Source organism: Lepisosteus oculatus, chromosome 15 (genome assembly GCF_040954835.1).
Source record: "Lepisosteus oculatus isolate fLepOcu1 chromosome 15, fLepOcu1.hap2, whole genome shotgun sequence".
NCBI lineage: Eukaryota > Metazoa > Chordata > Actinopteri > Semionotiformes > Lepisosteidae > Lepisosteus > Lepisosteus oculatus.
Genome location: NC_090710.1, coordinates 25,195,443 through 25,211,389, shown reverse-complemented (window position 1 = coordinate 25,211,389; position 15,947 = coordinate 25,195,443). Strand labels below are relative to the sequence as shown.

The window sequence follows — 15,947 nt, the reverse complement described above, 5'->3', positions numbered from 1 at the left end:
TATCCAGAGAGATCAAATTCTTCAAGTTCTGTGGGTACTGGCCCTTCCAATTGCTTTGGCAGTGTTTATTTTTCACTTATCAGAAATGTCTGGCCACAGCTGGTGAACAACACAGTTTCATGTTAAACTGGTAGACTGCAGGCTGCAGATTGCAAAGTTACATAATGCACAAAATGACAGAGTTTTACTGGATTAGTCACTTTTAAGCCTGCAAACTAACATTGACATAACTTGAAAGGCTATAACTGTTTGTGTAAAGATTACATATCCTTATACAGGACAACAAATCATTTGCAAATCAAACTTACATAGTTGAAAAGGTACAGTAGGTTTAAAATGTATGGGCTATCACAGGTACTCAGTGTGCAGTAGCCATGTATTCAGATAGAAGAACATTAGCCTTTTCATTATATGTTTAAAAGACTCATGATATTCAAGTGGTGTTCCCTCAAAAATAAAACAAGAGGGACCTGAAGCTCTCGGCGTATAATTTTTCTCACATAGTTCATTGGTGCATTGACAAAATATTGTACTTAATGGTGTTGTTGGACAGACGTTTGGATGGCGGACAAATTCTAATGCTCTTCTGCTTCCCTGTGCATAAAAGCTCACTGAACGCAGCTCCCCACCTGAACACTGCAGTATTGCACAGCCTTTTGAGCTCCCCTCCATTGCAGCATTTCTCCCTGGCTCATACCTCATACTGTAAGTACAGGGGGGAGTGGCAGTGTGACAGAGCTAGGCAAGGGTCAGTGCCATCACGTCTTCTGCCAGGTCAGTTAAAGCCAAAGTACTAAATATACTCTCTGTATTCGTCAGCTCATTTAATCTTTATTAGATATTGACAAACAGCTGAAAATAGATTTAAAAGGAACAAGTAGAGGTTAATTCCAATCTGAAACACAAGAAAAACAACAATGTTTTAGTTTGTAGACCCTTCATCAGGTGTGTGGAATTAACATCTAATTGTTCCTTTGCAGTGTATACACTGACGCAGCTCCCCACTCAAACTTTTCTGTAGATGCAGACTCGATAAAATGCTGAAATTAAAGCTAAATTAAAGCTCAACTTCAAGGTAAATGCTCATCAAATATTTTCAGGGACGTAAATGTAGATAGAAAAACAATATGCATGTTCAAGATCTGGGTCTTAAAAGAACTCCTACATCACCTACTGTCAACAGACACTTCCCAAAGCATTTGCTTTACCTTCTCATTGTTTCCTCCTCCATCCCCCGGCTTTCCTGTTTTTCCTTGGACTGTTTCTCATTCACTTCATTCCTCAGGCGATCATTCTCTCGAGCAATGTCGGAAGCATTCTGGATAACGAGGCCATCATATGCTTTCTGCCCCCTGTCTTCCATATGTTGTAGGAAGCCTTGCACAGAACTGACCTCTTGCTGTCTGATGCTCATTTTCTGCAGAAGCCTCTGGCGTGCAAGAAACCCTCTTACAACTGCCATGATGGAATAAAAATACAGTCCAAAAATATAAGAGCCCAACCAGAGATATGATCAGTCAATAATGCAAAACTAAATATTAGTGTGCATTCATCTATGAACATGGCAATGTGGGTATGACCAATCAATATCCATAAAGAGAGAAAATGCAGGGACACTATAAATCAGCTCCACATGCTCAGACTTTATTTGCATATTTTTGGCTACCAAAAATTGTATACATTTTTAATTGTCAAATTCTGTTTCAGGGTTCAGACATTTTTACGTATTTATATACATAAATGTTTTAGTTTATGCATTTTTATATTTTGTGTTTGAAAGAACAAATAAAAGTGAGATTTTAGTATATGAACATGTCTCAGGGCCACTTTTATCTCTCCCCATGGTTTTGACATTGGGAGAGTAAATTCAGACCTCTCAGAACTGTAGGTGAACATACAGAAACCTATAGGAAAATTACTCAAATATGGCATTCATGAAAGATGGGAGTAGGCTTACAACAGTTGTATCTGCAAACAATGATGATGTCTCATATGGTGAACTCCCAGGCAAACTGTTTGCTTTGCTTGTAATAATATTCATCTTTGTTTGCTGAATTGAATTCACTGCCATGTGCACCATGATATTATCATTGGCTCTTTCAGTACTTTTATATTTCTTCAGTTTCTGGATTCGATCCATTTATTTGATCTCTAATCTACAAGTCTTAACATAGACTGTAGTGTTCCTAAAGTTATTACTGATTAGTTGTAAAATGGATATAAGCATTTCTGAACCACACACAAAAATCTTTAAGGTGTTTAGTATTTGAATTGATTAACTGATTTCTTACATGACGTTGAAGACACTTCAAATGAGGAATAATTAACTGAAAATCTTTTGGTGTTTTAATTGTTCACTTTCACAGATTAATGAATTTGTGCAATGAATACCATACACATGGTGCACAAAAGGAATAAAAACAGTCACCCTTTTTGCAGAGCTTGATCTTCAACAGAAGAAGAAGGCAAGAGTCTAAGGTAAAGAGAAGGACTGTACTTAAGCACTAAGTCCTTAAAATAATATGAAGCTAGACCATTTAGTGCCTTATATGTGAAAATAAGAACCTTAAAGGCCACTAAAATTTTCACATAGAGCCAGTATAAGCTATGAAAGGACTTAGTTCTGTGCTAATGCAGAACCCTTTTAGTTAATATTTGGTCCACAGAATTCCAAACATACTGAAGCCAATGTAGTATCTTAGAAGTTATACCTATTAGAAAGGCATTACAGTAGTCTAATCATGATGGAATCAAATTTAAACAGGTTAGGACTAACTTATCCTGCTAAATAATCCAAACATTCACAAAGCATCCAATTCTTGGATGTTGTTGTCTCTTGTGAAATTAAAAGTGAAGATGAATGATTCTGTGTTCTGGCCAACATAACTGCTGATGTCATTTGAAGCATAAATGGCTTTAAGCAACATTACAACCCCTTCCCTTCTGTTAATAACAAAGCATGCAATCTAATAAAAGTATGCATGGAATTATCCAGTCTATACAGTATATGGAGATACAATATATGAATATAGGTTTTCCTCCTACTGTTAACTTACAGTTAAAAGCAATCCAATTAATTGTATTTCTATTAAGCTTACAAGCAGGTTTATGTCAACAATACAACTAATAAAAGATGAAAAAATATGTAAATAAGTACAACAAGTGTTATTCACTCACTGAATGGTGTCTAATTGCAGAGGATCTTTTCTAGTTAATACAAATTATAGCTGTGTTAGCAAGAAAAAGTACAAAGTAATAGTTACCTTTCTGACAGGTTATAATCTTCTTCTGCAGTTGAAAGCAATAGTCATTAAGATGATCAGCTTGCCAGTATTTCAGGAACACTTTGCTATGGCCCATCTAGATATGAAAAGCAGCAGGAGGAGCAATAAGGAGCAAAAAATTTTGGATCACCAGTGGTCAGTAAGTAAGTGTAACTGGCACAAATGTCTTTTGTAATCTTAGGTACCAGAAGAACATTAAAGAAGTTTACTTTTTTCTTTGATATGCTACTAATTAATAGACTTTTGACACACTATCAAATTGCTCTAATATTTAATCTAATAACCAATTTTTTACAAATGCTGTTTCACATGAAAAAAATAGTGCTAGTGCATTATGAACACAAAATATGGAGAGCCTTTCATATTTACCAACTATGTGAGGATCTCCATTTGTTTCAGTCTAGAGTAAATTTAGAATAGATATTTTTGTTGTATTTTTTTCAGAATTATTCAGAATTATTCAAATTCCATACACAATATTCTTGTTAATATCATACTGTATGTGGTTTCTAGCTAGTTATGAATAGAGATTTTACATTTCTTTTAAAAATAAAAGGGTAGAGTAATATTTGTCTTGCTGTTCAAAACCTGATTAAATCTGAATCATGTTTTAAAACATACACTTCAAACATATAAAAACAGTAACAAAAGCAAGGGCTTGAAAAGTGCAAGCAGATAACGTACTGCACTAATGATCAGAAAGGCTGTTTTCTGTGGAATTAGTTAAAACTGTCTTCAGTTTGTCTAAGCCACCATAAAGTTCATCACAGGATTTAATTCACTACAAAGGTTTGGCAAAAGATGAATCCAACGTTTAATTTAGCTATCTTTCAATCCCTTATTTATTTAATTCATCCAGTAGGAATAGTTAATTGACACACTAAGAATCACAGTCCAGGACACCAAATCAGATGAATACCTATCCTAAAAATTAACACTTTCCAAAAACTTTTTTTGTGCATTGTAATTCAGATGTGTTGTGCTCTCTGTGTTCTGCTGAACTGTAAATCAGTCAAGCTGTTACTCCATTTGCACATTCCTGCAGAAAGCCCAAAGCCTTTAATTATTCCCTTGACTTTGTTTAAAAAGGCATCCAATGGTCTGAGAGCTGTGTGAGAGCAAAGGCATGCTCCTATTAAGTCTAAGGAATAGAAATTAAGAATAATTGACAGTAAAGGCCTCAGACTTGGTGTAGGGAAGGTGATGCATGTGTGCTACAGTGACGTAAGGGGGCTTCCACTTCAATGGATTTAATCCCACAAAGGGTTTGAGAAGAAATCCCAGAATGTCCTAATTGACCATTTTCTCACTGGTTTGGAGGTGCTATGTTTTGCAAGCAACACTTGTAACAGTAGGAAAAAATATTTTTTTCAGTTCGACGTTTTTCTCTCCACTCCACTTCTTGAAAAGTCAGGCAAATGATCTAATGTAGTCAGTTTAGTGGACATCGCACATCACACTCTGTAACACAATATTGAAACTTTATGATGTGACTAAAACGGATTGGAAGTTTTAAAATTGCACCTCAAAAGATCGTCTACACAAAGACAAAACTTTACACTATATATGAAATCCGGTGATACATGTTAAGTGCCTAAAACATGGGTTAACATACAATTTATCCCCAAATATGCTCATATGAATAATTTCAGTAGTGGCATTAAACAATTTGCTTTTAAATGTTTTGCCTAATGTTTTTTTGTTAATAGGCATCTCTCTCATAAATCAACTATTATAGTAACTGAACTTTCCTTTTGCTTGATTCCTATACAAATCTCAGCTACTCTGGCTCTGAAATTAAACGGGCTTTATTTGGTACATATGCAAATGATTATGAAGAAAGGCCTCTGTTGTAATTAGACATTCAAGTTGTTCAGGACTCATTTTGTGAAAAGTATGTTATTCAAATTAATTATGGTTATCCCTCGTGTTTGTGTTGTAGCAAACCAAGTGAGTTATAATTTTATATCGACTTCTGTTTAAACTGATGAAAACACAGAAAAGGTTTTGTTAAATTAAAATAGATGTCTGTTTAAAAGTCAATACATGTGTGCAGCTCTCCGTATTCAAAATTTTTTAAAACTGAAAGATACTTCAAAGCAATTTTCTATAACTGAAAGAAATTTGTTTTACACAATCCTTTTTAGGATAATTTAGTTCAATGGTTTTGCTACATAGCTCACATACAAAACAGGTTTTTGACTTCACTATTTTGTGTTATGCTATAGCAGCAAGCTTTAAATTACACTACTATAAACAATAGGAAGTGAATATTATATATAGGACCACTCAGATGGATATACAATCATATGCATTACCCTATAGGAGTACAGTATGTTTTCCCCATCGCCTATGTGATGCACAACATATTGAAATGGATATATGTCAGTTCAGAATCAGGGTAGAATAGAATGAAATAGCAGCAAAAATGTCTAACATAGATGCTGGAGTCACTGATGAATTTAATACTTATAAAAACGTATAAAGTATATGAATTTATTTACTGTTACCCAGTAAAACACACTTTTAATACACTAATGTCTTCCCATCTGTTTGTCTTGTAGCATCCGGAATGTGACTGCCAGTTTCTGAATGTACTGTATCTATTTAAAAGTGATTGAACAATGTGGCCAAAGGAAATATAAAATTCCCTTCCCATGATTTTGCAGTAGGTTTGTGAATATGTATCTAATACAAGTGAAGAAAATAAATCTTTTTTCTTTGCTTCTTTTCTTTGCTTGACACGAAGGTGACTCAGTTGAACTAATGTCTGTGGAATGTATGTGGTTTACAGTATGTGGTTTACAGTAGGATGACTATGATGTCCTTAGCTCACAAGTAATTTGGATGTTTTTACTAAGTTGACATATATAGAGAAGCATTAAAATCAGGTCAAATAATTAATTAAATCAATGGTATCTGTTGTATTTTTTAATAACTCCTGGTATAATTCCCTATTTTTTTTAAATGCTCATCTTAATTTAATTGGTAACTGAATTCTTTCTCTGGTTCTGCAAGCAGTGCAAAGCTTGTTAAATTAATTGGATTATTGACTTAAATTTAAAGTATAGCAAACCTCTGCATTATTATTTGCACAGGGGCCACTTCTAGACCAGTGTGAATGAAACTACGCAAGGCATACAGAGTGATAAAGGAAGGAAGAAAGCAGTAAGCAGTTTAATGAAGTTGGCTGGTAATATCTGCTCTGAGGAGTAATAGTCTCTATTAAAATGTGAGGTGCAGAGTCTTAAATATCTCTCTCATTGTCTCTACTCATCTGCTCTAGCTGCTGGTTGATTGTCTTGTGTGTCCTGTGTTTCTAAATAAATGTACTTAATTTTTCAATAGCTATAATTTGGTATAACTACATCCATTTATGCTTATGTGAAAGTGCAGCGATACCTTAATTATTTCTGCTTTAACCATTTCTTTCAAATAAAAATGCTATTTTTAATTGTCTGGTTACTTCTTACATATGTTGCTCCCCTGGATTATTAAAAAAAGCTGCATTGAAGATACAGTATGCAACTACACATGAAAGAAAATAATAGCTATTCAGAGGGTACTCTGGCAGGTTGGATAGAAAGAGTGGATTTTGCAAGATATGGGAAATGCTTTTATTTTTTTGTTCAGTACTTACATTTGTTATTTTCAAATTAAATAATTTGTTCACAAAAAACAAACAAGCTGGTTTTAGTTTTAGTAGCAAATTGCAGATCCCTCATGCTAAATACTGAATCCTGTCAGCTTTACTTAACTACGAACTACTTTCTCTTACAATGTGTATTAAAAATAAATGACAGCCTTATAGTAATTTTTTGCGAGGGAAGCTCTGAGTGCTCGAGAAAAATTAAGGAAAATCTGTTTTGTGTTGCATTGTGTGTTACACAATGAATCCACACGATCTGATATGCCTGAGGAATGAAAATGTCAGATCTTTTGATGATGCTATTATTCCCCCTACATGCATCAACCCTCAACTCAACGTTTTTTTCCCAGTCAAGCCAACATGAGCATGTCAACTGCTCGAGAGTTCTGTCTGTGTCATTCCTGTGGGCTGCAGAGGGTAAGAATGCAGTAGCACTGAGTCAGGTGTGAAGGAGGAAAGTGGGTGTAATGTAGGCAGTGTTAGATCATACTCTGGCAGAAGGGAAGGAGTGCAGATCTAGCTGTGAAATCCTGTTCCCTTTTTTGAATATGCAAAGAAGAAAACTATGAAATTAGCACTGTGGGAGAATCTGTGATTTCCTCATGACATCCATGCAAAAATAAACAAAAGAACTATTTATCACTGAAAACAGCAGAGGAGGAATTAATTCTGCTGATGAGTGCTTGCCGTGATGAGCAAGAATTTGTCACTTCTAAACAGGTATTCAGATTACTCAGATTAAGATAAGATCACTTTATTGGCCATATACAATTTTTTGTATTAGGAATTTGTCTTTTTTGCACACCTGAAGTTGCTCTCCATGAGACAGACAGACAGGGGGAGAAGCTTGGGGTCAGCCATTTATACGGCACCCCTGGAACAGTTGGGGTGAAGGGCCTTGCTCAGGGGCCCATTGAAGTAGGATTCCTCTGCCGGCCGCAGGATTCAAACCAGAAACCTTCCAGCCACAGGCGCAGATCCTTAGCCACAGAGCCAACACACCGCATTAAGGACTCTTACAACTCCAATGATGGATCAGGGCTAGGGTATTACAATCCATCCATTTTGTTACCACTTCATTCAATTCCAGGAGCCTACACTGGGAAGCAATGGGGCGCAAGGCAGGATACAACCTGGATGGGACACCAGTCCATCACAGTGCACAGACAGACATGGCCATGCCCACACTGAAACTAATGTCAATTTTCCCAGAAGCCAAATAACGTCATCAGACTGTGGGATCTTAGACTTTCTGTTGACATCAGTAAATGGAGAAAATGTTCACCTTTTTTTACATATACCTACTGTATATATAAGAAATGAAAAGCCAATGATTACATGCAAAAATGTGTGATCTCTGTTCTTGAAATAATGTGCACATGCATGTACAATATTATCACTTTCAGGTTCATAAATCCTTTCGTCCAATGTTCAAATCATTGAAAGAGTACCCTGCTGCATAATAATGTATATCTCACAATACTTACACTAAACTTTAATACGCAATAAATTCCACTTTTGATTGGAGCTCGTCAATTCTCAATAAAGGATCTTTTCATAATACTTTCCTTACATAACTATTTAATATTTCAAGATTAAACTCATTTTAAATGACTGAAGTTTAAATTTAAGTAGTAGCAGTGGTCTCTTACAATTCAAGTGTTACCTGAGTCATTCGGGGTAAAAGTGCACAATTGTTGGTTCAAGGAGCGTTAAAAATAATTTCAAAACAAACTTTATTGCCTAAATTTGTAGGTAAGCCTTGTACATTACAGGAGTCCCCACTTAACACCTCCCTGTTTTTACGCCACAGGCTTTTTTGATCATGGAGGTAAATCTAAAAGATAAACAAAGTATAAAATGTCAAATTTCCTGTGAATCTGTTGCAAAACTGCTTTTGTATGATCTAAAAATCATTATAGATATATACTGTCATTGTACAGTATGTGTTTGAGATGTTTATATAATTTTCACGTCTTTTCTATGTTCTGACTTTATGTCCTCTAGAAACCAGAACAAGTCGATAACCGCAGACTAGGTTGCTAAGTCAGTTAAAATGTAATTACTGTATACAGTATTACATGTCCTTATTTATCATGTGTACAGTATTTAATGTAACCTTATGTAGTACTATACGCTCTCACACAAATACTCCCAGCTTTTCTTCTCACAAAATCTCCCTCTTACACAAGTTCTTTCTTTCATTCATTGTTAATTTTCATTGTTCAAATTCTAAACATTTCAAACAAGGCTAAATTACATTTAAGTGTTCACCTTAATGGGTCATTACAGTAATCATTCTGTTTAAACACAGAGAATGTGAACGTACCCCTGTTTCCATGATGTTTTATTGGAAATAATTGGTGGCGTAGATTTGCTTTTAAACCCATTTTACGGTTCCCATTCAGGACGTTAAATGGGGACCCCCCTGTTTATAGTTCTCTTATATACTAAATTTATACTTCACCCGCAGTACTTCAAATAATATATCTTAAATTGGAATTTGAAAAGTATTGTTCTTCCTTATTGAAACATCTTCAGTAAAGTATAGGACTAACAGTTAATTTCTTTAAACAATTACAATTATTAGTAAAAGATGCTTACTTGTGTTAGGGGCTAAGTCTTGAAGTGTACACATGATTAATGCTCTTTAAGCACAATATTGAATTCACATGTACAGCAGCTATTCAGTTTCTGGTTATCATTAGATCCTGAACACCAAAGAGGATTGACCTGTGGTCAATGCAATCATGTGGCAGAGCGGTGTGTAGATCTGGTTTAATCTAAACTAAGGATTATTGCTGTTTAGCATTTTAAGTACTGTTACTACACAAGTTGATTCAATTCAGACATATTAGCTTTGTTCCTCAAACAGGACACAAAAAGAGAAAGTGAAAGAAGTCAGATCTTTTTTACTGCCCCATCATTTTCAAAGTGGTAGAACATAAAGACACAGGTACTGTAATTCTTATGAATCTGGAATTACTTTACAGAGAATTTTATTGCACTTAAGTAGATATAACAAAAATGTAAAAGGTTAATGTCATAAGGGTTCCTGGCTGAGTTCAAGAGTGATGATTGTTGCTTATAGGACCATATACTGTAGCTTTTCACACTGTTTTTCATTTAGATTTAAATCCATTAACATTCAGATTCAGGAACGATTATAAAGTGTAGAGGCTTTCGTGACTTGTAAATGTAGACTGTTCTTCCAAGCAGAATTTTGAACTGTCAGTTGTTTTGAATTGCCCCATGGAAATATTTGGTAAAAGAAAACCAGTCAAATGGCATGTATTGTTATATTAATTTCAAAACTATGAGATATTCCTTATTACTGAAAAAGCAAAAACTACCATAGTCTTATATTTTATATGAAAGATGTCATAATGCTAAAGTAATTCTAAGTATAAGAAAATGGTTCCCTCCAAAATTCAGAATTGTTTATTTAAAACAAATAATTAAAACAATGATTTTATGTTTATGTTAAAGTCACAGATTGCTGTAAAAAAGCAGTATATAGAACCTGGTACTGATAATGCTAAGCAAATAAAGACTATTGTTTATTTTGGGGCATCTTCATCTACAATGACAAAGTTGACCCTATTTGCTGTAAAGTAAAAACATCTGTTCATGAATAGCAGTTAGTTGTATGCACTGTATGTGCAATTAAGTGAACATTGGTTTTTATTTGCAACTTATGATGCTTAGCTCTTGTCATTATCCATCTTTGGCTTCTAACTTTGTATTTTTATATTCCTAAAGTAGAATTGTACGTCTCAGTACACACTTCCATCTCCCATTGTTGTGAAATGGTAAGAGCTGATTAATATTCATTCTCATTATTCACAACAACTGCATGCTCTTAAAATCCTATAACCCTGAAAACTATTTCTTGTTAGACTGATTGAATATGGATATAGTGATATAGTACTGTGCTGTATATATATACTGTATATACAGTATAGTGATAGATATTATAGTATATAATGTATAGTGAATATCAGGGCGGAGTGGTGGCTCTCTGGCTAAGAATCTGCACCTGTGGCTAGAAAGTTACTGGTTCAAATCCCACAGATGGCAGAGGAATCTTACTCTGGTGGGCCCCTGAGCAAGGCCCTTACCCCCAACCCCTCCAGGGTTGCTGTACGATGGCAGACCCTGCACTCTGACCCCAGGCTCTCTCCCTGTCTGTGTGTCTCATGGAGAGCAAGCTGGGGTATGCAAAAAGACAAATTCCTAATGCAAGAAATTGTATATGGCTAATAAAGTGATCTTATCTTATATAGGCAAAAATGAGTGAGAAAAATCTTACATATTAATTTTGGTTCTCATCTCTGGAAACTACAGTCATAGTTATGACAGCAGCTCGATTTTAAGAGGGATGAAATTGAACTGCTCCAATTAATTTTAAAAAGACTTCATTCATTCATTGTGGTTGTATAGTGCATTTCATCCCAAAAGATCTCAATGCACTTGGGCAGAGCGGTGGCTCTGTGGCTGTGGCTAGAAGGTTGCCGGTTCAAATCCTGCAGCCGGCAGAGGAATCCTACTCTGTTGGGCTCCTGAGCAAGGCCCTTAACCCCCAACTGCTCCAGGGGTGCTGTACAATGGCAGACCCTGTGCTCTGACCCCAGGCTCTCTCCCTGTCTGTGTGTCTCATGGAGAGCAAGCTGGGGTATGCAGAAAAATAATTCCTAATGCAAGAAATTGTGAAGGGTTAATAAAGTAATATTAAAGACATAGGGGAGGACCCACTTCTTTCACCCATGAAGTGCAGAGCCTGGACAAGTGAAAAATGGCTTCACTAATTGAAACCCTTTAGGTAGATTGTATAAGCCTGAGGTGAAATTTACCCAGGCCACTGGGGTAAAACACTGGGGTAAAACTCTTACAAACAAGAGTAAGTTTATTGTACTCTTCAAAGATGATCAGAAGAATGCCTCTAGATGTATTTAAGGTGTCTTGATTCTGGCAAACATTGTAAGAAAGAATGTCGAATTTCACCTACCTGCCACCCCTGAAGTTTGCAATATTGGAGAATGTGGCGGCACTTCTCTTCAGGTGATACCTTCGTCTTGTCTCCGACCAATGTTTTGGCCAAATCCTTGTATCTTAAAGGCAAGAAGGGATGGACATATAGTATAATATTTATTTTTAGCCTTCTTGTGTGTTCTCATAAATGTTTCATGGTAAACAAACATAACCAAGCAACTAAGGAGAGGTCCAAGCTTAATAGATTCACTAATCTGAGTTCACTTGTTTTAAATTGCCACCTCATAATGTTTCTAAAACATGTTATATAACAGTAACAAATAGTACTACATCAAATAATAATAATGGTTAAAATAGGGTCCTGTCATGGTGGCACAGTGCCTAGAATTGCTGTGCTGCCCTGTTGGGATGCTGTCTGAGTGGAGTTTGTATGTTCTTCCCATGTTCACATAGGTTTCCTCTGGGTTCTCCAGTTTCCTCAAACAATCCAAAGACATACTGGTGGGTTAATTGGCTGGTGTGAGTGTGTGTGCTTGTGTGCCCTGCAATGGACTGGCATTCTTCCCAGGGTGTATCCTGCCTTGTGCCTGTTGCTTGGCGGGATAGGCTCCGGCTGCCCCAAGAGTCTCAATTAGATGATGCAGTTGGGAAATGGATGGATGGAATATGGTCCTATTGAAATCTTCACACCCATTATATTTCTGTGATTTGCGATTTGTTTATATATAATATCCCAATGAAACTATTCTGACACAATATGCTTCCAAAGATGATCTCTTAAAAAAAAGGTTAAAAGTCAATCAGATGCTGGTGTCACATCTGAATGTCTGAATGGTGGAAGGTGAAAACCATATCAGCCCAGCAAGACGAGGGATGATTTTAAGCAGGTGATGGGCACAGGCAGGGGACTGGAAAGAGTAGCTGATTTATTAAAACATTTATTCCATTGCAGGTCCAACAGTAAGGTATTGAAGGCATACTGGGAGATCAAGCACTAATTGGGTTATGTATTTATTGGAATTTAATTTGACAAATGGTTCTTTTCATTAAGGTCCTTGAGGCAATGTGCTAAAAACTGCTTTACATTCCATATAATTCCAAATTACTTAATCAGGACTTTCTTGGGGCTTTTTAAATGTATGCATGTTTTTCTTGTGAAACCTAATACCACGAATCCTCCTTTTGTTCTGTAATTAGCTACAGTTTTCAGTGAACACCATCATGTATAGGAAATATGATTTTTCCCAGAAGCCAGTTAACCCACCAGTAGGTCTTTGGTCTGTGGGAGGAAATGTGAACACAGGGAGAGCATTTACACTCCATGCAGATAGCACCCCAGCTCTGGAAATGAACACAGGTCCCCAGTGCTGTGTGTGACCTCAAAAAATATTAAACAATTCATTTCTGACTGGCTAATTCAAGTACGGTAAAAACCATTTAAGAAACTAAAAAGAGAAAAAAACAATGATTTGATTTTGTTCAAGTAGGTAGCTCAATCTGTATGTGTAGGCTGTAAACGAACAAGTAAACGTTCATTCCATGCTGAAAAGAAAAGAGACACAATGTTTTGGCTGTGAAGCCTTCTTCAGGCATGAACAACAGCGTGAATGGAATAAACCTGATTATTGGATTTCCCTTTACTGATTCAAAAAGTTATTTAGAGTAGACTGCTGCCTCAAGAGAGTAGAACAAACATTTTCTAGTTACTGAAAGATGAAGATGAACATAAGATGATTTATAGACATGTGATGATCATTTGTAATGGGCCAATTTGGAGAATTGTTGGTACTCATAAGCACTTACTTCAAAGCTTCTATATTGTTGTTTAGTTCTAGGTGACATGAGCATTAATGTACATATTGACACCCTTCATAGCCAACAATGTTATTTAGTCATTTGCAATGTTTAATAACTATTGTTAACCTACAGGTATATAGTAGTGGAAGTTATGTGTCCTGCAAATAGTAATTTAGAACTTTAGAGGAGGAAATAAAGTCAAATATGGGGTACCAATACATTATACCAATTACATATAGACCATAAGAATGCTTCCCTATTGAATCTGAACAAGAAAACAACCACCAGATCAGCATGTTACTTTTGGTTGTTCCTCATGCAGACAAGCAATTTGTCACAAAGGTATTCAGTTACATCAAATCTTGTGTTACAGTTGGGCAGAGTAAACTGTGATCTCAGATTTTGAAATATCTCAGTAGCATGTGATATACAGTGAAACGATTTCTATAAACAAATACGTCTTTTTTGCTGGACTTATACACATTTTAGAATACATGAAAATCTCTAGGCCTTTTTACCACATTGTCACAGAGGTAGTATAAAAACAGTATTAGTTATTTGTTGTGAGAGGTACAGTATGGTTGGTTAAATCTTAAACCGAGGTCTGAAAGGTAACTGACACAAATAAAAAACACTCTAGTGGGAAAGGCTAAGCTATGTGATATTGTTCTTTTAATCTCAGAGTATTACTGTCTGCTTCCAATGTAACTATGTAGGGGTTTTAGGTCCTCACAATATGCCTGCAGAATGATGAATAGCATACTAAATTATAGGTCACCTCCTGGGAGCACATACAAAGGCAATGCAAATCAATATGAATTTAAAACAACCTCTAAAAAGGGGATTTACATTACAATTCCTTCCTTAGTCTGGTCTGATGCTGGATGTTGACTGTTATAATATTAACTATGGAATCCTATAAACAAATGTTACACATTTTGTCCTCCATAAACAGCAACACAAACATTTCTTAACATTAGAAAAAATACCTCCGAACATGTAAAGGGAAAATGATAGTTTAATTAAACTGTGGATATCATAGTATAAAGCAGGCATGAGACATCAAAATATCTAGAGGAGGATGTGCATCTGTTATCCTGGAAATTCACAGCCCTGAAGCGTTGATGGATTGTCTTTATTAGTCAGTTAGCAGGGATCTGAAAAACGTGTACTGCGTATGTCACAGTGTGCCAACAGGAAGAAGGGAGAAGGATTATGGGCTGTGATTGAGTTGGCATGTAATGGCCAGTGATTGTGTCAGTATTTTTGTTTTTATGTCTTTTTATGTGTGTTTCCTCTCCAAAATCAAAGACGTCAAACGCACACAGTGGGACAAGAGGCAATTAACAAGGATGCAGGAATACAGTGTTTGATCAGTTTCTTAATAAACGTAATATGGAGGTGTCTGGTGGTAATGGACCAGACCTTAGGCAAAGAGGGACAGGAAATGAAACAAAAGAGTGATAGGCCACAACGACACCTTGAAATCTGAGATCTGACAGCTCTCAAACAACCTATATTGTTTCACCAGCTTTCCTCCTGCCACCAACTAGACTACCTGCACCTGACTGAGCCACTGGCAAACCCCCACTGAGTGGGATTGGCCAGCCGAGAGGAAATTTGAAATCTGGTTAAAGGGGCTTTGAACAAAATAAAAAAGCTCCAGTCAGACAACTCATAACCTTGGATTAGGGAGGATTGCGAGAGAGATTGCAGTAGTTGGAAACAGTAGAGGATTTGACTTGAACACCAGGGACTGGACTCAGAAACATACAAGGTAGAAGGGGGAACACCAGGAACACATTGTTCAGGACACTCAGAACTAAGGAAGATGGCCAGGAATCACCAAAGGAGGTACTCAGAGGACAGAATTGTGGGATTGCATTATTTTGGGACATGTGTTCTAGTAACTGGGGTCCATGGAGTACTACTGCTTGTCTGGATTGTGCGCCCCTCGGAGATGTCATGGGTCCAGGATGTTGGATGTTTATGTCATGGGTCCAGGATGTTGGATAGACAGGGTGTTGCAATAACTAGAAAATAAAAAGGGCACTTAAGCAATGCAGTCTTGTCTGGTCAGTGGGTATATTGGTTCTGGAAGATAAAAGAACCTGAGGCAGGGGAAGAAGGGTCCTAGAATCATTTAGAATTGCTAGGTGTCGTGGGTCGGATGCAAAATAAAAGGAAGTTCCTAAATTTAGGGGTCACCCAGATGTAGTCAAATT

General features: G+C 36.4%; 1 protein-coding gene across 3 annotated transcripts in view; it reads right to left on the bottom strand.

Annotated features, from left to right (window-relative positions):
• myo16 (myosin XVI) overlaps positions 1 to 15,947 on the bottom strand; it is a 154,578-nt gene that overhangs the window by 26,188 nt on the left and 112,443 nt on the right. For all 3 annotated transcript variants that reach the window (XM_015364436.2, XM_015364435.2, XM_006639256.3), the window contains exons 28-30: positions 11,942 to 12,044; positions 3,264 to 3,360; positions 1,209 to 1,455 (exon numbers count right to left, since the gene is read on the bottom strand). In XM_015364436.2, coding sequence (XP_015219922.2) covers positions 1,209 to 1,455; positions 3,264 to 3,360; positions 11,942 to 12,044 — 447 coding nt within the window. The remainder of the gene's footprint in view (positions 1 to 1,208; positions 1,456 to 3,263; positions 3,361 to 11,941; positions 12,045 to 15,947) is intronic.